The 22611-nt window shown below is 43.5% G+C and overlaps 1 protein-coding gene across 1 annotated transcript; it reads right to left on the bottom strand.

Moving 5' to 3' along the window:
- Positions 1–16939: 16939 nt before the first annotated feature.
- On the bottom strand, positions 16940–22506 carry EIF1B (eukaryotic translation initiation factor 1B). Its single transcript, XM_054191910.1, has 4 exons — positions 22141–22506; positions 19697–19860; positions 18897–18998; positions 16940–18326 (listed from the first exon to the last, which is right to left on the bottom strand). The coding sequence occupies exons 1-4, from the start codon at positions 22169–22171 to the stop codon at positions 18282–18284; spliced, it is 342 nt and encodes a 113-aa protein (XP_054047885.1). The 5' UTR covers positions 22172–22506; the 3' UTR covers positions 16940–18281.
- Positions 22507–22611: the final 105 nt, after the last annotated feature.

Below are 22611 nucleotides of genomic sequence, written 5' to 3'. Positions count from 1 at the left end.
GAAGCCTTTCCTCATTTACAAGGCAGAGCATGTGATGCATTTGCCCTCCTCTTGTTTGAGTGTTTCTATTTTTCTAAGTCTCAGTAAAGCCTCGACCAGCGGATCCTACAGTAACGTCTCTGGACCAGCTATCATCATGCTAGTATCCTTCTATGAGAGCAATCCAATAAGCATCTCTTTTATAGGTGCTACAGGGACATTTCAAAGCCCCTACAGCTCCCGAGGTGCCTGCACCAGGATCCCTGCTGTGTGAAGTCTGAGGACGTTCACAAGCCACACCTTGCATCTGCAGCAAATTACCACCGGCAGACAGTGACCACTTTAAAATATCCTTACAGTTCTTCCAAACGGTTTTATGAGAGGCCTAATTAAAATGATCTTGGTTGAGGAATCAGTCCATGAAGGTCTGTCTCTTAGGTAATTGCTTTGGTGAGCTTACAGTTTCCAGTTGCACAAGGTGCTTCATGGTGACCTGCGAGCAGTGGCAGGTCTGTGAGATAACTCCTCCTCCCTAAACATGTTCCCCCACTGTGCTCTGGCTTAATCCCATTTCTACCTGAATAAAAGTGGAGTTTTTACTGACATCTAATGTCTACCCGACCTGCATAATCTCCTGCTGGTACGGTGTATTAGACTAATTCCATTAAACCATTTGATTCTCTTGAACTTACTTATCTGCAGCAGGACACCTGGTTCATTGCAAGTTGCCTGCCCCGTCGCAGGACCTTCCCAGCTAAATCCCGCTCGGCTCTTCGCAGCGTCACCCTGCAGCCCGTGGGTCCCACAAACGCCAGTGTCGCGTGTGACCGCCGGCTAGTGCAGCTGGGGCAAATGCACCAACTGCATTTGCTGAGGCACCGGAGCCTGGAGCTCATTTTTGGTACTTTCTGGATCCAGCAGTGGATGTTTCTTGCAGCACCTAGGAGCATCCAGGAGAGGAGCTGGGAGAGGCTCAGTTCTAGGCTAGAGTGTGGGTGGCTATTTTGGGGAGTCCAGCTGGCATTAGCCCCTGCTACTGACCCTGCTGCCCTGTCCCAGCCGCCGGGAGAGGTCTCATGCCTGAAGATCCCATGGGATGAGGTTGGAGGGTATCGCCATAGCCATGTGGCAGCCACCCCTTGCTGGGCTGGGCTGTCCAGTGGGCAGCGGGTTACACAAACCATGGGGCAACACCAGGGAGAAACCCCAGCCTCTGCTCACCAGGCAGATTTGGAGAGGCAGAAGAAAATTTCATCTGGCACAGCCCCCAAGGATGGTGGACCACAAAACACTCAGCTTTGGCAAAGAGGAGAAATAGGCTCAGGTACCCTACATCCTGGCAAATGGCAGGGAGGGCATATGCCCATATCTCACACACGCCAAATTTCAACTGCCTGGATGGAACTGCACAGGCACAGCAGCATCCTTTAACTAGAGCCTCCAAGTGCTTATTTCAGGATTGTTTTCTACCGTAACCGATTTGCACGGCACTTAATCTCATTCTAATTGACCAGAACTGCTGATTGTGTTATAATTAAATTGCAGTCTAATTTTACTTAGCTATAACTGATAGAACACAAAGCTACAGTACTAAACACTGGCATGAATATTAGGCCAGAATTAGGCGGAAGAAATGTGGCGACAGACCACCATCACAGCGACCACTATTGATAGAAATGAATATTTAGTGGCCAAGGGAATCTAAAATAGCTTTTTAATATGTTTTAATGTGTTTTTTCTACATCCATCATTCTAAAATAGAATTTGGATTTCAGTTAAATGGACAAAAACTGAGATTGTTGGGTGACTGCCATTGTGGGCTTATCTTGTCCAGACATGTTGACTGGATATTTACTGTTGGTTTTACCGGTGGGGCTGAAGCCCATGCTGCTAATGCCCATTTTTCTACCATCATATTTCTTCCCTCTTGCCAGACCAACTACTTTATTTAGTGTATTGTAGAAAAGTGAGCTCATCGTGCAGATAAAACATCAAAGGTGTTCATTGTGCAAGCCCTAGAACTAGGTCATTCAGTTCCCTTTCCAGATTCAATCTTCTCTTGCTTTTGTATTAATGAACCTGCAATGGAGGTGGCTTTTTACATTCCTGGGTCGTTGAAATGAAAGCCACCATCACTTCAGCCCATGCAAAAGCATGAGAAAAAGCTCTATTTAATGCTGGAGAGCAAACTGCTGGAGGTCCAAGTTTCATGCTATGCTTTCTCTATAGAATGTATGCTTTACTAAAATAATTGTACATGCGTATTTCCAAAAGCTACTTTTCATGGGGAGCTGAAAAACTATATCAACCCCTCTCCATACATAACAGGGACCACAGGCTGCACCAGCAGTGTTAACGCTGGGGAATTCTCCCTTTACGTCCATCCTTTCTGCCTTCTCTCTCCCCCACCAGCCAGTAAATCCAAGCCGATGTGGAGACAGAAGCTTTAACTTATGCCAATACCTGATATTATTCTCCCTGTGGCACTGCAGTGGTGACAAGGCACCTACAGCTTTTACCTGGAAATAACCCCACACGGGCACCTTCATCAGCTTCAGCCATTGCTGAGTTTATCTTGTGGTAAAATGTACTCTTCTGGTCTCCTCCAGGATTTTGTTTTTAAGGGCAGGGTAGCGCACAAGCACTTGTTTTGCCATTGATAAAACATACCGTTTTCAATAATGAAGCTAAAAATCCCAAGTACGCAGTGACTTAGGTGGCTTGGTCTTCTCAGGAGAGGTAAAAAGTAGAGCGATGCTTTGTCGCTCAGGCAGAAAAAAACACCAAGAAGAATCCTGGTTTGGTCATTAGCCTGCCAGACTTTGTTGATGTTCCTCTGAGAGCCAGACTATGGCGGGAGTGACTTCAGCCTGAGAGCCGAAGACCGAAAGCAGCAGGCCCATGCCGTAAAATATTTTCTCTTTCCACTAACCAACCCACATGAGGTTAATGTGCAAAGCGCTATTAATCCTTCTACAAACAGAACATTTTTCAGTTCATTAAACATTATTGCTAAACCACCAGTAGCTCTTCCTCAATTACTCACCTCTGAGAAAAGTGGCTCACAACTAAGTAGGAGCAGAAATAGATATTAAACTGATTGTTCCAATGATAGCTCGTGCTGTGCAGGATAATTTCTGTTATTATTTAGTTTCTTTGGTGGGGCTGGACAGAGAGACTGGATTTGTCTACACCGAAGTATTTTGCTAATGCTGAAGACACACGTATTTATTCAGTCCAGCAAGCATTCATTTTATGTTTCCAGTGCGATGGGCAGAACTGACCAACCTCTTCCATCACCTCACTTGACTCTCTCCCTCCAGCAATATAAAAACGCCAAGCCTGTGCCTTTTCACCCAGCTCCATGCTTCCTTAGGAGAGGTCTCCTGCAGACATGTGGGGCCATCCCTTTGCCTGAAGCCAAAACTCTGAATTTCAGCCCCTGCCAGAGCACCGTGGCACTCACAGGAGGTCAATTCTGCTCTCTGCTTTTGCTGCTGGAGAGGGGCTGGAGGGACAGGGTCAAGGTTTGGAGGAGGCAGCAAGGAAGAAGGTGAACAGGTGAACGCTGTATTTCAGCAGATCCTTTCCAACCCTACCACTAAAGGAAGGAGGAAAAATACCCCCCAAAAAAATCCCCAATAAGGCTGCTGTTTGCAGTAAGAGGAGAGGATATTGGGAACAATTTGGGGACGGAGGGCTGCTGCTGGTTAAGAACGGACAGGAGTCTTAGAAATTTGATAAAATGCAAAGCTACCTTTGAAATCATTTTAGGCCCTGCCAATCTGGGTTACTAAATGCATCCAGTTTCACTTGTAAAAGGTATTTGCTCTAAAATATGATCAATTTATGACTTTCAGGTCTAGCCCATGGATACAATCCCCAGAAGAACTCCATTTCATACCTCCGCAACAGCTATCAGTGTGATGAATCCTCAGTTTTTCATCAAAACCAACAGCTGGCAGACCTAATTTCTTTACTTACAAAAGAGCTGAATTAATTTCCAGCTAGGTCTCAATCATCCATACTTATTTAAAAGCAATGCCACAGTCCTCAGAGTAACCCTTCTATTATGCAATTCAAATCGGTCCAGTTCTTCAGCTGGGAGCAAACTTTTCCCCAGCCGTCAAAATTGTTGTATGACTGCCATTTTGGGGAAAGGAATAACATTGATTTAGATTTGTGTTCCAAGTTATGGAACCGATTTTGAAACCTTTACTCTGCACTCTGCTTTCAAGAGGGAAGACCGTAAAATGATGGAGAGATAGCATCTTCCTGAATTCAATGGAGAGATTCCAAAAGACCAACTGACCCTGGTTTCTATGCTTTCCAGCATTCTAGCTTTTCCGAAAGGACAGACTCCTTTTCAGGGTACCTTTTCACCAGGTCTGTTGGTCTCAAGGTCGGCCACAGACTGTGCTCCATCATGCAACAGGAAGCTCCTGACCTCAGGAAAGCTGCAGAGCCCAGATTACAGCTGGTCTCTCTGGTGGGAAACTCTGTTAACCAAGTTGAAACCTGCCAGATCTTACCCAGCTAACCAGCAGGTAAGAGATCCGCACTTCCAGTGAGTGACCAGGCTCACCTGTTATAGGAAGCATTAAAGAACCTACCTGTTTTCAGGAATGAGAGAGGGAGCTTACGCAAAATGTTTAGATTGCTAAATTAGCTCAAATTGAGCCCACCCAACATGTAAAATGACAGTACTTCCCTTAAACTGACCCAAGCTAACCCATATAAATGTAATTCCAAATGGTTTTCTTACTGATATCTTAGACTCATGGGCTTGATCCCTAAGTCTATGAGAAGTCTTTGCTTGCAGGAGTGCACAATGCTTGTGGTATATTTACAGCTTTTATATAGACCAGGAAAGAAATTGGTAAGGATTCCACTCTAATCTATCTGACCTACAAACTATTTGGCTTGAGATTCTGTATCTTGTAATCAATAAATTCCAGAATTAAGTGACACATCTGCATGTCTGTGGTTCCTAGGGAACCCTTATGCTTCCCAAACAAACAAGCTGGATCCACTCGTTTGACTTCCTGAAAGGGAAGGCAAGGAGAGGATTAGGAGAGCTTTAGGTCAAATAGAGAAACGTATTTAGGTGCTTACAGTCCCACAGCAATCAATAGGCACTGAGGCACTTAACAGACTTGCCGGAGCCTGTCCTTAAGCAATATTGGCAGTTTCCAAAAGGTGATCTGGCAGCAGCTGGCTGGCCATATGGTCTGCATCACCCGCCAGTGAAGCCAGTGGGAGAGGACAGAGTCAGGATTTTGCCCGTGCTCACCTTGCCACCGCTTACGTCGCACTTGGAGACAGACAGGGACCATCTAAGGCCAATGCCATCAAACCCGGTAGTTCTGAAATTCTGTTCCTAAACCCACATCTAATGCCGACTTTCAAGTTATTTGGAGAGGAGCAGGCACTATCTTGTGATGTTGTATGGTGTCTACCAGCAGGGGCTCCTGGTCTGTGGGGTGATTCCTAGCACTGTAACTAGTATGTTAGTCTTGAGCAGAAGTGGCTCATAGTTTAATTTCAGTGGCACCACATCATTAGTAGATCTGCCTCTGTCATGAAATCATAGCTTCAGTTTCCTGGCTTTATCAATAGGCCACTTTTTTCTTTCTGAGGTAGCACAACCAAACTCTTCCTCACACATACATCTTTGTGGGGAACAGCTAAATCTAAAGTTTTGCTTCATGTGTTTTTCTTACACGAAATTAAGAGAACTTCTTTAGGCTTCATCCGAGCTCTGCACAAGCAAGAGTGGCCTCAGCAATGGATCACTGATCACTTTGCAGCACTTAGATCCAGTTACAAGCCTGAGTTAGCCTGCCATGCCTATGCAGGAAGGTATGTGTACTGGACTGTCAATGATCACATAAGACTCTTAAATCTCTATTAAACATGACACACTTCAAATAATTTATATGAAGGTTAAATCCTATTATAAAGCCACTTACCTGAAGTTACTACTGTTTCTCAAGACCACCCTGAATGCAACCAGGATCGGTGTCTGAGTTACCAATGTGAGCTCAGTGACATTTCTCTGCGCTTGGTTGCTTTTCTCTCCTTTTCCTTTTTCTCAAGTTACCATTTTTAGCACCTTGTTCCAGAAGAGGTCAGTGCTCCTGCCCCAGGAACAATTAACTGCTGCCTGCTGGCCATGGCAAGGCAGACATCGTTATTCCTCAGAAGTGTCCATGGCGTAGCAGCACGCAGTAGGCTACAATTGCCACATCGGAGACTGATGTTACCCAGAATGACCTGAACCACTATATGAACTCACGAGCCCCAAAAGGAAGAGGCAATAAGACATCTCCACCAGAAGAGTAAGTCCCTTTTCTTCAGGGTTAACATTTCCATCGGCAGCTGAACCTAGTTAACCTTAATGGAACTGATATGCTCACAATATCAGCAAAATAAAATCATTCGGTACCTTCCTACATTGCAGGAAATGATACTGATTTATTCATTTGAAAGATTCCCCACGGGGTATCAGTAGGTCCCTCCACGTGTGAGTTAAAGACGTTGGGCTCCGTTTTGGATTAGAGCTTGTTCTGCAATACAGCTGCATGGATGGCAGCAGGGAGGGTGCTGGACCCAAGCTATTTGTGCCTGCTGGCTGTGGTTTGAGATCTTACAAACGGTGGGATCCGTCAGGGCCTTCAGCAGGAAAGAGCCCTTACAGCTGTAGGGTAGGACATTATTCTCATGGAGCATACTCTCAGGTCTATGGGGCCTGAACCAAGCAAGTTTCTCCGGCAGGTGCTGGAGAACAGACAATTTGTTTTCTTCCATCACCGAGTGATGGAGTACAGGGTTACGCTCCTGTATACCAGCCTCAGCAAAGAGAAGAAACACGTTTGTGCCTCTTCAGGGTCTCATTCAAAGTCCCTCAGCCCAAAGCAGGTGCCAAGTCATAAAAGGTGTGTCAGAGAGAGAGGTTCAATGAGCCTCATGTTGAGCTGGCCCAACAGTCGGCAGCAAAAGCCGTGGCTGCTTGCCCAAGTGAGGAAGAGGCAGTGAACAGCCAAGTCCCTTCCTGCATGTCATGGACCCCAAAATACAGGCAGGGTCTCTGTATCAGCCCGGAGGGGCTAACTTCTCCCCACACTCCCAAACATGGTCTTCCACTGATGTCATTGCAGCTGTATCTGTCTGGTTTTGTAAAAGTGTGTCTGGTCGAAAAGAGCTACAAAATCACGGTGCGTACCACCACCAGCCCTGGAGCATCAGACACTGGCACCAGCAATACCTGCTGAGAGAGTCCACAAGCACCTAAAATTCCCGAGTGGAGGGGTCAGTGCCCCCTGCTTTGACCAGAAAGACATACAAACATTATGTTAGGAAAACAGGTTTTAAACTACCAACACATTTCTCTGGAGCCGTATGGTGGCACGTGTCCGTGCTATCTTCCAGCATGGCACTGATTGCAATCAAATGCCCATGAACCGGGCTCTCACTCGGTGCATGTCATCTACCCGGTGGATATAACTGGCTCCGGAGTTTCAGAAACTCCAATCTCATGGACACAGGGTACCTTCTAATCTTGTAATCTCATAAATCATTGTACTGTTGCTGATGCTTCACTCTTGGGGGAAAAAAAAAAAAAAAAAGAAAGGTTAATACACAAAAGGGAGGTTTCAGTTTTAAAAAGCTCCCTTTATTCACCTGAATCCCACTAAGGTCAAGAGAAAGGCTGCTACTGACTCATAACAGCATTTGAATCGAGGGCTGAATTAGAAATTACACTTTGTACAATTTCAGCTCAGGAAAGAACTAGCTTCCTAAAAGATCACATGGTGGCAACTTTCATCCTTTCTTAGCAAAAGTCCTAGAAATACTTTCCAACACTTACTCACCAAATCAGAGCCTTTTTCTCTCCTATGACAGTTTTAATAAAAGCTAGTTATAGTTTTGATCCTATAGATGTTAAAAATGTGTTTCAGACACCTTTTATGAACAAAATACTCACTGAAATCCAAAGTGTTGTGAGTGTTCGAGGAGCTCATCTCTAACGGGCTGCTTCCAACTCTTAGAGTCTTGGAAGAGGAATGGGCCCCCAGGGCATTTAGTCTGGAGAAAAGGAGGCTGAGGGCAGACCTTATCGCTCCCTACAACTACCTGAAAGGAGGGTGTAGCGAGGCTGGGGTTGGTCTCTTCTCCCAGGTAACCAACGATAGGACAAGAGGGAATAGCCTCAAGTTGTGCCAGGGGAGGTTTAGGATATTGGATATTAGGAAAAATTTTTCACTGAAAGGGTTATCAAACATTGGAAGAGACTGCCCAGGGAAGAGGTATTTAAAAGCCGGGCAGATGTGGTGCTTAGGAACATGGTTTAGCAGTGGTTTTGGTAGTGTTACGTTGACGGTTGCACTTGATGATCTTAAAGGTCCCTTCCAACCTAGGCAATTCTATGATTCTAAGATTCAATACCCAGATCTACCCAAATACCCTTTTGGGCCCAGCCAGCCTGGGGTGGCACTGGAGAGGACCATCAGCCATTGAAACTTCTGATCCCTAAAGGGGCCTCCTCTGACTTCTGCCATGGTTTTGAACAGCTTCTTCAACACCGGTTTTACTAGTCTTCCCTGCAGGCAGCTGCCTCTGGTGTGCAGTCACTCCCATCGCCCCACGCAGACGTGCACCAAGCTCCTCTCCTCCACCTCCCTCCAGTAGACCCAACACCAGCACGTCTTTGAGCCTGCAAACTCAGAGAACCAAGCAGATGAGAAGCAACTCCTCAACCCCCCAAAGCAAATAATTTCCTTCGGATTCACCTCCCAGAACTGGCTCGCTGTCAGAGGAGGGGCAGCGCACAGTGGAAACTGTGGAGATGCACATAGGAGGGTCCGACTCTTTCCGTGGCACTTTGCCATGGGCTGACTTGCACCTGCTACGAAGCCATAGCTGTCATCTCCTGCCTCTCCCAGTAGATGTCTGAAGTGGTGCACCGGGACTGTCTCCCTCGCATCTCTTGCACAGGGCTCTGCATGCAGTAAGCGCACGCGGAGCTACGAGTCGTTGGTGATGTGCAGCCGCCGTAGGGAAGGGACACATCTAAGGACAGATTTCAGATCCTCTCCCTCTCAGGCAGAGGAAATCTGGGGCACAGTTTCACACGGCTCATGCCTGCAACCACCCGGGAATTTTACCAAAGTTTCCCCTCTGCATTCCCCCATCTCAACTCTACAGTCATTTTTCCTGGCTTCGGTGTCACTGTTTTCAGCATGTGCTGTCTTCCAGTGACACCTAGGGACAGAGACTGGAAATAGCAAGCTGGCCATCTTACATAAGCGTTGTGTAAAATGTATTTCAGGGTGATGTTTTTTTTGACAGAGACGGATTATTTAATTGCTTTTGCAAAAAAAGCCCAGGAGTCTCTTATCTCCTCTGAGAAACCTAAAATAACGCTTATGGCAGAATTTGTATTTTTAAAAATCTTTTGTTGTTATCTCCCAATAACTACTTGTAAAACTTCAATCGCACAATGGACACAAACCTATAAATCTTAAATAAGCCAATGGCTGAAGGGACAGTTGTGATTAAGATCTGGAGAAAAGCATCTTGCATGTTTTGCCAGATTGACGTACCATACTCCCCAAGGCCCACTCCTCAGCTCATGTGCGTTAGCATTAATTTCAGAAAGCGACACCAGACAAACGGCACTGATTAACATAGCATTTCACTCTGGTCCAAAAAATGCAAGCAAGATGAAGACATTTCATTACTGGAAACAAAGCACATGGAAAGGAATATTGTCATCATGAGGACAGAAACACTTCAGAGTCAAAAGAACAAGCAAGTTGCTTCGTGTAGCTGTATCTACTATTTACCCATTGCTACTGCTGCTACTACTACTAATTTACTCATTACATTTGCACGCCAGTTCTCTGGTCATGAATCAGAGTCACCACGCGTGGTGTTTTGCCTACGCAGGACAACGATATGAGCCCTGACCTGGAGATCTTACCTGCAGGGCAGGACACAACTGCAGGAGCAGAGCTGAGGAACGGTGGCTCCATCTAGACTGCTTTGTAGCCTGGCTTGATGTCACGCTTGAGCCTGCAGTGTGGAAGAGCTTGTTCCTGGAGGAACAAAGCTGAAGCAGCAGCAAGTCTTCACACTGTGCCTCCATTTCTTTACCAGAGGAGCAGGCCAGCTTCCTCCAGAGCACCACCGGGAACAGCCAAACATGTTTAAATAGAAAACGCGCTATGTGCCTGTGTAATGCATCACATCAACCACGCAGAAACATACAGGCTAGCTCTTAAACCAGGCTTTGTGCGACAGTACAGTCTACATCTGCTCTGGATTTACCCCTGTAAATTTAGACTTCCTAATTCTACATGACCCGCGAGAACGAAAGAATCCTGTGCTAAGTCATGCCTGGACCTTTGGAGAATCCCCCCAAAATACCACGTGTCTTTGATGGCAGGAAGAAATGTGGAACATATTCTCAGAGGGAGAAGACATCAAGAGAAGTGCTCATACACATACCAAGGGCTTGTATGTCCAAACCCAAAGTATTTAAATCTGCTCGCGTGGAAAAACAGTGTGGAGAAGGTGGGGACAGGGGGAAACCTGGTGGTTTTTTCTAGATCTTTTGGTCCGATCAGATAGAGCTGCACCAGCTGAGGCCCAAATTCAGTGAACAGAGAAAAACTCTGTCCAAAAGTAAAAGTCAAGTAAACTTTTGAAAAATAAAAGCCAGTGGATGCTTCGCCAGTGTCAGCACTACAAGACGTGATCCTGAAAATACAGTCTGTCCAATTCTATTAACTTCAGGGCAATGTCTCTTGACACGTACCTGTGAAGGAACCGGAAAAAAGTCCATCCCTTTGCTCCCAGCAGCCACTTTGCCAGACCACTACAGACAATGGAAACTGCAAGCCAAACCTTTTGTTTCTCTTTTTGCCACCTCTGCTGTTTCCGTCACACAGCAGCGCTGCCCGGCAGCCAGAGCCAGCAGCCCCTCCCGAGGCATGTTCCCGGCGCTCATGAGGGCAGGACCAGTTGCAGCAGGATTTCCCAAAGCTCACACAACCCTTGCTGTGTCTTCCAGATGGGGAGCGAGAAAGCACCTCTTTGGGGCTCATTTAGGGCACTGAAATAAACCGAGCAAGAACTCTTCTGGGCAGGAAATGCCTCTTAAGGTAACATAAGAGAAGCTTCAACTTTAAGAGCTTCTTTGCAGAAATGTAACACCCAAATCATGTATTTGGAAGATTCTCACATTGTTTCCTCGTATTCAGTTATTCCAGCTAAACTTTCCTGTTAAAGCATCTCTAATGCCTGCCTTCTGAAAACATACCTTAACAAGGTATCAGCAGCCTCAAATCAAATTGAGACAGCTAATAAGATACTAGAAACTAACAGGAGATTAGAGATCACCTCCTATTATTTAGGTGATTGGGGAGAGGGGGTGCGCTGAGTAAACAGCTAAGAATACAGCCTGGGCACAGAAATTTCCAAGTGACACCACCACCACGTTCTTTGCAAAACTGCCTTTGGAGCCTCGAGACAGCTACATAAGGGCTATTACCACTTTAAGCACATTCCCTTTGCGCTCCCACTTGCCTGTAGCTTCATCCAGCAACATGCAGCTGCTGCCGACGGGGTGCTTTTGTATATAAAATCATGTCCTCAGAAGTTCGTTTGTTGTTCTGAATGTTGGCCTTGATGATTTCTACAACTTCATGTTTGTTTGGGTTTTTTTTCCCCCCTGTAAATCTCCACACCACAGCGGATAACTGCCAATTTTCCTTGTTGGGAGGGTACTGCCCTGAAAGTGTCAAGATACTACTTTTGTCAGACAAAGCAATTAAAAGACTGCAGGGACAGACCCACAGTAGATGTCCATATCTGTGCGGTCAGATCACGGCCCATGACCAGAGCGCTCTGGTACTTTGAATTTATGGCCAGAGACCCAGCTGCGGATGTGGCTGAAGCGCTATGAGAACCAGCTAAGACATGGAAATTGCATAGCTGCTTCTGTGCAGGGCAAACCACAAGGCAGCAGCAGGTGCTGCCGCGTTCAGACTGGCTTCAGGCAGAGGCAACTTGAAGGGCTCTGCATTGCTCTACCAGGTGCGGACACCTCCTTCCCTCGCATCCTCTGCAGAAACCCTTTTTATCTTCCACAGCATTGCTGAAGGATGATCCAGTTTCAGTGTGACTTAAGCCAGCACTGGAATGCACTTCTACGACCAGGAGAAATTAAGCCATTTGATGAACCAAAGAGGTGTTCCTCTCCTCGGCGCCCTTTAAAAACAGCTTTGCATGCAAGGCAAGCGAGGCAGCGACGGATGCGGACTCCAGGCCCAGTTACTTTCAAACTGAACGCTGTTCACCATATTTTTTTTTTTTTATGAAGTAAACCCACTACTGGAAAATCAGAAAGTTTCTCCATGCTACTGCAGAATTTTACCTAAAGGAAAGATAAGTAAGGGAGGAAAATAATCTTCTTTCAATCTTCTTTCAATATTCCCTAGAAGGACCTTTTTTTATACTGAATTCTCACTTGTATAAATTATCTTGAATAATGCATGGATTAATTTACAGGTTACTATTTATTAAAGGAACCCGGACAGTGGTTGTGTTCTGTATCTTCAAGTCCTAATCCAGATCTGGGCTTTGAGTTACAGGCGTAACTCAACAATATCGGATACTGACAAGTATCATGCAGATACTGCTAAGTATCAGCTTGCAGGAGCATCTTTTTTTACCAGTGTTACCGAGTGTAGATGTGTTGATATCACCCACATATCTGGCACTTACTGAGGTGTAGCCCATCATTCATCAGGAGGTACTCCCATCACATGAGCATCTAACATTGTGTGAGAACAGGCTGCTTCCTCTACAACAGGGCCTGCCCTTCAGTAGACCATTTTTAACCTTTCTTACCCCAGACAATTCTCTGATTACATATCAATGCATTTGTCATTTGCTGGGTCTACCTAAAAGAGCAAACTTCTAGTTGATTTGAGGGACAGGCTACCAAAACTACTGCTGTGCCACTTCTTTCACAGCGTATCCCATCAAGACACCCAGGGCTTGTCCGCCTGCACTGTAGGAACAGTGCTGTTTCCCTCTCCCACTGTGAGAGGGACCACAAACACAGCTGGCAGATAAATCCTGCCTTTGACGAGCATGACCAGTCTACTTGCAACCATGTCTGCAGAATTCAGCTACTCATAACTTAGAGAACTAAGTCTGGATCATGGTATTCTGCTGCATAATCATAGCAAAGATGGAAAAAAGCATTTATTATACACACAGGTACTTTTAATCAGACCCCAAATTAATTTCAGGAATGGGCTGTCACATTTCACAGATGCAAGCCACTCTAAAATAGCCAAGACCAAAACTTGAGCACACATCACTGGCTTCATCTTAAAACACTGTGCATTTTGCGTATTCAAGAAATTAAGATGATCCACTTCTACCCAAAACCTTAGACTTTGAGCCAATACCATCCCCTTGTTTTAGAGCCATGATATCCCAGTACAAGTCACAATATTTTTAAGTTGGTTAGTACAGATTATGATAGAAACTTAAAAGAGGAAAGGTAACATTTCTTGAAGAAATCAAAGCTGATTACAAGAGGATCAAATACATCGCTATTAAATTACACTACTTCTATCTTCCACCAAAAAAACCCCAATCCTCCTTAATAACAGCATAAAATTCCATTTGTTTTAGAAAAGCATACATAAAATAACACTGGTACATTTTATTTCAAAAGACTTTGTTGTCTCAACTCTAGCAATACTCCAATACAGGTTAAGATTTGTTCATAAAGAGCTCAATCACAGGCATGTAGCAAACATTAGGAAAGGCATGCCAAGTACAAATTCTCTTTCGAAATTTTTTTTTTTATGTAAACTGAAAAAAGTAGGCATGAAGCATCTGTACAGCAAACATAAAAAAACTATATCATTTTTCCCTTATTCATCTCAAGAGCTTTTGATCTTGGGATCTTACTAGAAAGTAACCTTCATACTGCTGTGCATGGGGGACATGTTCCTAACTAAACTGAGTATGGAAGTATGGAGAGTTGTAGGAGGAAGGCAGATTCTTAGTACTTAAATACACATGACCCCCCAAGACCACTTCCATTTCCCTAGTGGCAGTATCACACTAACTAGAGGAACACTCAGTGACACTAATCAACACTGACAACACCAAGAGTGACAGCAGCCCCTACTGTATCCCAAAGTAATCTATAAAAAGGCCTCCTCCATCCTTTAACTGGCTAAATACCAATCTTGGACATATCTCACACAGTAAGAGGAACTACTGAGCCACTTCAACCAAGGGTGTAACACATGGATCCTGTACACCTGAGCCTTCCAGGAGGATTAAGGAAAAGATAATTACTGACTGGAACTCAAGCTACATCTGTCCTATACTGTAAAATTCGACTGGTACAGCCTGTAACAGTGCAGCACATTCGATAAGATCTTACAAAAACTACAAATAGGGTATTGCACTACAGCAGGGGTATCTGCTTACCGGCAGATCTGTAAATAGACACGCATCTTTAGGGCAACTGCATACTGATGAGCAGGATGGCCAAACAGGACAAAATGAAGACTCTGCTTAACCATTATTTTCTCAAATATTTAAAACTTAAGTTTCAATGACTCTTCACATTTTTAAGTTTTATAATGGCTTTAGTTATACTTAGAACCTTAAATGCCAAGCTCTCAAGGTTTAATTAGGATTTTTAAAGATACAGACATAACAATGTTGTAGAATTCTTGCAGTCCAGGTTAATCTAAGGTAATGAAAGCAGACTTAAGATATAAAATTATTTCCTAAGGTGTCGTTTTTTTGTGTGATTCCCCCCTCCCTCCCCAAAAAATTTCTCCAGAACAAAATGCTTTTCATGTAGGCTGTGCAAGAATGTAGTGCAGGAAGTAAGGTTTAAGCGAAGCCGTTGAACCAATGAATGTATGCACACACAGTCTAGGCACTATTTTTTCAAAAGTTCTTTCATTGAGAAAATTGCTGCTTATCTGCCCAGTTGTGCTCTTCATGCTCATCTCAAACACATGGTCAGATTTAGCAGGCCACAGGTGAAGGTCAAGGGTCTGATAATTCATACAAGAGGAAGCAGGCAGCCTACAGACTTAGATCACTAAATCTCATCTTCTACAAACAAGGACTGCTACCACCATTTAGGAAGTGATGGTTTCATTGTTCACAGCTGCATTAAGCAGATGTAGGCTCTGAACAGCCAATTCAATGAATTTATTTATGCAACACCTTACTCCAGTGTTACCAGTTGAAAGAATCAAGTTACAACAGCCTAATGTAACTATGCACAGAAAGGCTGTGAATTTGAAACAGCAGTTCCTACACCCAATTGCAGCCTGTGGTTAAGTCCAGATATTGCCAAGATGACAGTATTTATTTGGAGACCTGAAAGACACATACTTCACAATATTCCAACAAAAAGAAGCCACCACTCTTTGCAGTCTGAGCTTGCCCAGTCTCAAGTCCTACTAATGTCCTAGTAGTTTTAAAAGCATTTTTTATTATTAGCTCCCCTTTTACTGCCTTGACAATTATGGGACACATCCTTTACCATTTTTTAACCTACTCTGGAATAGACAGAAAGACTGAAACGTGCCTTCGCTGTGCAAACATGTTTACACTGCAGTCACTTAAACAGTTCTTTCCCAAAGTCTTTCAGTTTTTCAGCATTCTTGAAACATGCATGCATATTCCAAACAGACTGAGCTTTCACAAAGAAGTTTAAGCTTAAGATGATAAAACAAGAAATTGTTGAAGCCTTTCCTCTAGAACACACAAAGAGGCTTGGGCTTCTAACAAGGATAGTTAGAGACACTGCTCTAGTTTAAAACACTTCCTGAACAAAAATTTCTGCTTTCCCTCTAGAAACATTAAATTGTTTGTGGCCACAACAATTCTCATCTATTTAAACTTCAAATGTGTTACTTCTTATACCTTCTTTTTAATTTTGCCCTTCGAAGGTCAAAACCCAAGCCACCCATCAACTGCAAGGTTCTTCCTATCAGAAAGGACTTTTAAATTAGGAGGAAGAAAACAAAAGTTTTTCTTATTTATTCCAAGCAGAATGACTACGAAGAAATGACTCAAGCTTAGGCAGTACAAGTTAATGGAATGCCATCTGAAATGAGGACTGACTCAGTAACACATGAGACTTGCTAATCATTTGTTAATCTACAATTCAAAAACCCACTAGAAGTACTCACGTAATACCACTGAAATAGGAGAAGATACTGCTTGGTTTTCCTCTTGGTCAGGAGAACAAGCTTTGAATGAGAACGTCAGTTTTTCTGATATCTGATAAAATGAAAATCATTAACTGCTATGTACCCCCAAAGGATTAATTATTTTAACATCTATGAATCAAAACGAGGTAAACTTGCAGGACAATGACTTTATTTTGCTAATGGGCAAGACTTGCGTAAGACTTATTCTTTAGATTTCCCTTCTGTGTGCTGGTATTTCATGTTTTGCAGCAGGCTTTCCTTCCTCCTGAGCACACTATACCTTAAGAGTTTGCAATCTTCTGAACAGTTAAGATCCGTAACACCAGGCAGAATTTGTGGAGATTGAGAGACCGGACACTGGATTTTTACAGGTGGAATTGTCCAGATCAGACAGAGAAAGAACTTGTCATAAGAATGCTCTATAATGCTCCCCTAATTGTTGTTAGTGCCATAAAGGTTCATATCTGAATTCAGAAATCATAAAAAAAAAACGCTCAACTGAGTTAAAATTCAGCATTTCTGTTTAGAAAGGCAAGCCTGAACAGGAAACACAGTATAGGCACAGGTGATATTAAGTAATAGAGTTTTGCCTGTTCTTGATGTTTATATAGGTAGTCTTCAGCTATTTTTTTTTCCTGAACAAGTTTTATTAGTAAGCCTTAGCAGCAAAGAAATGTCTCTTTCAGACAATACATGATTTTACAAGAAGTTGTTTTGTTTTTTTTTTAATTTTTCCCCCACTATTCCTATTGTTTCCCAGCTCAGCATGTTTTGAATGTTTCAGAGAAAATTTCCACGTCTATCTCACAAGGAAGATAAGATCTGCATGTTTCAACAAATGAAGTCATTTCATTCCATAAAGAAACATCTCCTAAAAGCAAAACACCAAAATGCCTATAGCTAACTAAGACTAGATGAAAAACATGGTGGAACAAACCTATTATAACTTTAGATCACAGTGAATGTGAATGAATTGCCTGCTAGAGAAGTAGACTAAATCAGCTTTCTGTAGTTAACACCCAAACCCCATTACAAACCTCTCCCTATTAACCATTAGTCACAGCAAAACTTTTCACACCAGGGGAAAAAAAAAAAAAGAAAAGGTTAGCGTAGAACCTGTTCCCTTCCTTACTTCCGTAGCTAACACTACCAGCTAATCAAAGCACTCTGCTGGCCAACATTAAATGCACAGTCATGGCAAAAGCCAACTCAATGTCTTTCCTGTTCACTCAGTGAAAGAAGAGATACAAAATCCCATGCACTTCCTTCAAATGTTTTGGGAGTACTATGTAAGACCTAGATGTTTCATGTGTTCTCAATAACAGCAGCTTTAAGGAGTGCAGCTTATTTTAGTCCTACTATGCTTAACACTCATGTTTCATAGTCGCTGCAGTAAATTTTAGAGAATATCCAGTTACTTAGAAAACAATTTATGTCTTATCACACTGCTACTAAGATACACCTACACAAGAGACTTTAAAGCTCTAGTCTTACAGTTACAGGATAAGATCACATCAAGCTAATGTACTGATTAATTAGCTAATACTGTATCATGTAGACCATCCAATTTATTCAATGAGCAGTGAGCTATACTTGCCACAAAACATTTTATCTATTCTTTAGTAAGACTGCTGTGCTACTTTAAAACTTAAGCTAAAGCATTTCAGATGTCCCAGAAAATATATGAATAAACTTTTATTTCTAAGCAACAACACACACTATTTTAATACAAGCCACACATTTAAGTCAGGTGGAGAGTAGTAAACTGAACAGTCATCGCTAAAACATTTCCATTGGAATTGTGTTAAAGTTCACAAGTGTCATCATTACCACCTTACTGAAGTTTTCTTATGTGTTTCTAGTCTACACACCACATGTTTCACACAGTCATGCAAATCTGAATCAAATTTTAAATGGTCAGGTAACAGGGAAGTCCATTCACTGTAAAGATTCATTTTTCACAGGAGAGCCAGGCTAGGTAAGACCAAATACTGCAGGGTTCTTCATCAGAGTACCGGTATTTTAGAAACCATGAACTTTCAGTTGTTCTTCCTTGACAATGCCAATCTAAAGGAGAAAAGCAACATATTTCAGTAAAGCTTATACGCTTAGGATATTACAGTGATATCAAGTTACCACAATCTTATACTCTGATTAAAGAAACTGCAACATAGTATATACTCAATAAAGGTGTCTTCTAGTTTCTGGGCCATGAGAAGAATTGACTTCACAAAAAAAAGAAAATCTTATCAGACATCTGACTTGTTCTGTAGTTCTAGCACTTACTCTTTGACAGCATAACATCTCTACATCATGATTTGCATCGGTAATCTAGTGGTGAAAGACTCTTTCCTCTATAGTGTTTTCAGACTCAAAATAATGGTTTGCATCAAACACTTGATTTTACAAATGAAGAACTCAAGTTGCACTGCCAGAGAATAAGTGATATGTTGTTGCAGGGTAAATGCATTCTACAGTGCTTTGATTCTTACTCTCATTCTGCAAGTGTAATTTTACTTTTTGGCTGAAAATACAAAGGAACAATAGTGGACATCTTTAGTTGGTTAATTAACATCAGTGCCACCTGTCACTCTACTGCTTCCACAGAGGTTTAGATATTTATCTGCAGTCCCTTACCTCCAAGAGAAATTGGCATATGTTCTTCCTCTGGTCACCTTGAAGCTGGATAACTTCACCGTATTCAGGATGTTCAATCACAGTACCATTACAAGCAAATTTCTAGAGAGAAACATTCATATTGTAAGGCATCTGACGTACATTATGATTTTTCTTAGTAAGTCTTTTCAGCAGGATTTTGTCATAGAAGCTGCTTAATAAATTCTGATGACAAAGGAAAGGCTAGATCTACTCTGCACTAGTTTTGAGAGCAAATGGAATTTATCTGCTGATGCATACAAACAAGAATTAAGCTGTTGATGGTAAATTCAGGCAAAGACAGGATTAGATACTGTGCAGGAGGAACTAGACAAACACTCATTGCAAGAATGGAAAACAAAGTCACAAGATATGGCCTTTCAATTTCAAACTATTTTAAAATAAATGTTTACATACTGGTGAAACTGGAGATCTCTATTTCAAGAGCAACACAGCTATGACAGAAGCAGGAATGCAAAAACAGTTCTACTTTAAACTGACTTTATTCTTGACATCAACAAAGCCAGGTATGTGGGAAATTGAGAATATACTTTATTTACTACTTCTTCATAAGAAAGAAACCTTTAACTGTCTAGCAAAAATTGGCATCACTGGACAATGACAGGGGTTTTGAGAAAGACACATAAAGGGATCAACCTGAATATGAAAGTGATGTGCACTGGCAGGAATGAAATAAAACAAATATTCTGTTACTTTGTATTAAAAGCTATCGTACACCTTTACATAATATCTTTACTATTAAATCAAATCAGCAACTTCACCTTTTTGAAAGCTTTCACAAGTTTCTTCTTGTCATAATCATCTGCAATTCCCTGAACAGTTGTTAGTGTCTTTCTTCCGTTTCGTTGCTGGATCCTTATATGAATGTAATCCTCAGTCCCTGCTGGGAGTAAGTCGTCACCCTTTGTTGCATCAGCAAAGGGGTCTGCAGGATGAAAATGATTCATGTAATTCCCACAAAGGAAAACACCCAAGTTCAAAAACTAACAGGTAAATTTCTCATTTCACAAAGAGCTTTATTTAGGGGATAATCTTGCCTTCTTCTCCCTGTTTCAAAACACACTGTTAAAATCAGAGTACTTTTTTCTACAGCTGTATTAAGTCTCACTAGCCTACTAACTCAGCATAGAGCTCTCAACTACCATGCATCCAGTTTCTACAGTGCCTTCCTGGATATAAGTAATTTTCAGCTATAGCATTAACTTACTTCACTATTTCTTACAAACTGTAAACCCTGAAGCTCTGAACCTGAAACAGGGTTCTGACGGAACATCAAGTGCACATCGGTTTTAGACAGCCACATGCATTTTAAGTGAAATATGGAAGTTGTATCTTTTATCAGATCAGCTGTTAAAGACAGAAAAATCAAAAAGCTCTTGTACACACACCCCTTTACAGGTCCAGAGCAGAAGCCTTATACTGTGACGACTAGCACACTTCCAGCATTTTAAGACATACATGTAATTCTTGGCTGCTAATGTAAACAAAACACTGTAACAGACACTAACAGATGTCAGGGGCTGTCTGTAAACCAGGACCCCTCTGCCAGTCAGTAGCTTTAGGCAAGAATTATAACAAAATTCATTTAGGCTTTGACTACAGAAAGGTCAGTCCTCAAATTCTTCCAAGCTTTTATTTATCTAGCCCAGGTGAGATAAAAAGGCATTTAGGAAGAAGGGTTTCTGCGTTATACTTCTTATTCTCTGCTCTCCACAAAAACATATTTAATACACACTCTATCAAGAAATTTGATAGTCCTACAAGTTTCCTAATCAGTAGCTCCAAATAAATCTTGAAGCATGAAGTACTGTAAGTTTTGTTGTTTTTTTTTTCTTTAAAAAGACCAATCACCAGTTATTTTTGGGTACTAATCAGAATCATACTGAAGAGTCCGATCTTCGGAAAACGTAGGTTCAACAGCCACGCAAGCTACAATTTCCCAAACTTCCATCCAAAACTCAAACCTAACACACTGACCAAGTTTTGCCACCCACTCAAAGCAAATGCCCCAAAAAAGTTAGTTCAGCTGTAGACAGACTGACCCTTGTAAAAACAAGAATGAAAAGGGCATTAAAGGCACTGAATGCATCATGAGGATGAAAGCACCCCAGCAAAGAAGTACAGCACTGGGAAACTTGAGTGCCTTAACTAAGGCACTAGTAAGGCCTTCGTTAAAACATGCTGAATTTTCACTGTCCCCCACAGCTCGCAGTGCTAACACTAATAGAAAATTTCAAAGAAAAGGTGAAAGAAAAAGGGGTCTCAGGCATGAAATTCACTTGGCAGAGTTTCGGATTCTAGGCTGGAGATTAACCAGCACCACGGGTGTTAACATTGGATTACTTCAAAGGAGTCCTTTGGGCAGCACCTTCCTAAACACAGGATCAGTTCCCAAATCGAGATTAACATGTGGCTTACACGTGCAGAAGATTAGAGACAAAACTGAGCCCAAAAGCCTGACAACATTATCGTTTAAAGTGTTAACTTGCTCACTTCTGTTGTCTGTAGATAAGGAAGGTGGAGAATCACGGCCCAGCACGGTAAACTTCCCTGCTAAAACAAGAGAAATGACCTACCTACCGTATAGCTCAATCTATAGAAACAATACTCTTTGCAGAGCATATATCAGCTTTTGCGACATTGGTAAGCACAAAATGAGGCAGCAAATCAACAAGCAATCGGAACCGAGGAGATTATTTCCTTCCTTAGCAGAGGATATGAACTCTAGACTCCCTCTGCCCACAAAGACTACAACTTTGAAACTGCAGAATTGACAGAAACGCCCAGTATGGGGTGCAACCAGACATTCAGGCGAACAGCGCAGTATGGGGTGTCAGAGCACGGTACGTGGCGGCATCTCCTACGGGAGCGGAGAGGGAGCAAACAAGAGAGGGAGACGAGCCTCCCAGCCCACGTCTCTCCGCTGCACACACAGGGCAGGACCCGAGGCCGGGGCGGACAAGGACGAGCCGCCGGAACAAGGCGGGCAGCGCGGGGGACGGCAACACCCACTCGGCAACGGCCTCAATGTCACCCCGGGGGGCTGGGGGACACCGACCCCCCGGGGGGCCTCGGGAAAGGCGGTGGCAGCAAGGACGGCGGGGGGACAGCCACAGCCCCGGGGGGTGGTGGTGTGTGACTGTGGGGGCTTCCCGCGGCACAAAGAGGGATGGCGGGGTGACGGTCGGCCGGCGGTGGCCCTTACCGAAGGATTGGAGGTTCTGGATAGATGACATGCGACTCTGCGGCGAGAGGCTGGAGCAGCGGGGAAAAGGCCGCGGCTGGGTCCGCTCGGGTCACGTCTCTGGCTCCGCAGTGCCGGCGGGGGCGGGGACCAGGGAGGGGAGGGAGGGAGGAGAGGAAGCGAGGGGAGGGATGACAGAAGCGGAGGGAGGGAATCTGAGAGGGAGGGGAGGGGGAGGGGGAGAGAGAGAGAGAGAGAGGAGGGGGGGTAAAAAAAAAAAGGAGTAAAAGGAGGAAAAAGCGCAAAGGGAAATAAAGAGGGGTAGGAGCCCCTCGCCTCGGGCACAACGCCCCACGCTACCGCTAACGGACGGCGGCCGCCGTTTTTACTCATAAAATGGCGGCTCGCCCGCGCCGCGCCGGGCACGTGATGGGCGCCACCCCCCCCCCCCTCCCCGTGCTGCCTCACGGGAAGGCGAGTCCCCGCCCATGG

This window comes from Rissa tridactyla, chromosome 2 (genome assembly GCF_028500815.1).
Source record: "Rissa tridactyla isolate bRisTri1 chromosome 2, bRisTri1.patW.cur.20221130, whole genome shotgun sequence".
In the NCBI taxonomy this organism is placed as follows: Eukaryota; Metazoa; Chordata; class Aves; order Charadriiformes; family Laridae; genus Rissa; species Rissa tridactyla.
The sequence above is the reverse complement of the archived record's forward strand: the minus strand, read 5'-3'. Positions and strand labels throughout refer to the sequence as shown.

Bases quoted from the DNA above. Each gene is read 5' to 3' on its own strand.
- EIF1B (XM_054191910.1), bottom strand. From the start codon at position 22,171: ATGTCATCTATCCAGAACCTCCAATCCTTCG. The intron at 19,861-22,140 runs GTAAGGGCCACC...TTCATCCTGCAG, and splicing joins CCAGAACCTCCAATCCTTCG to ACCCCTTTGCTGATGCAACA. The intron at 18,327-18,896 runs GTAAGGGACTGC...TTTCTCCTTTAG, and splicing joins TATGCCAATTTCTCTTGGAG to ATTGGCATTGTCAAGGAAGA.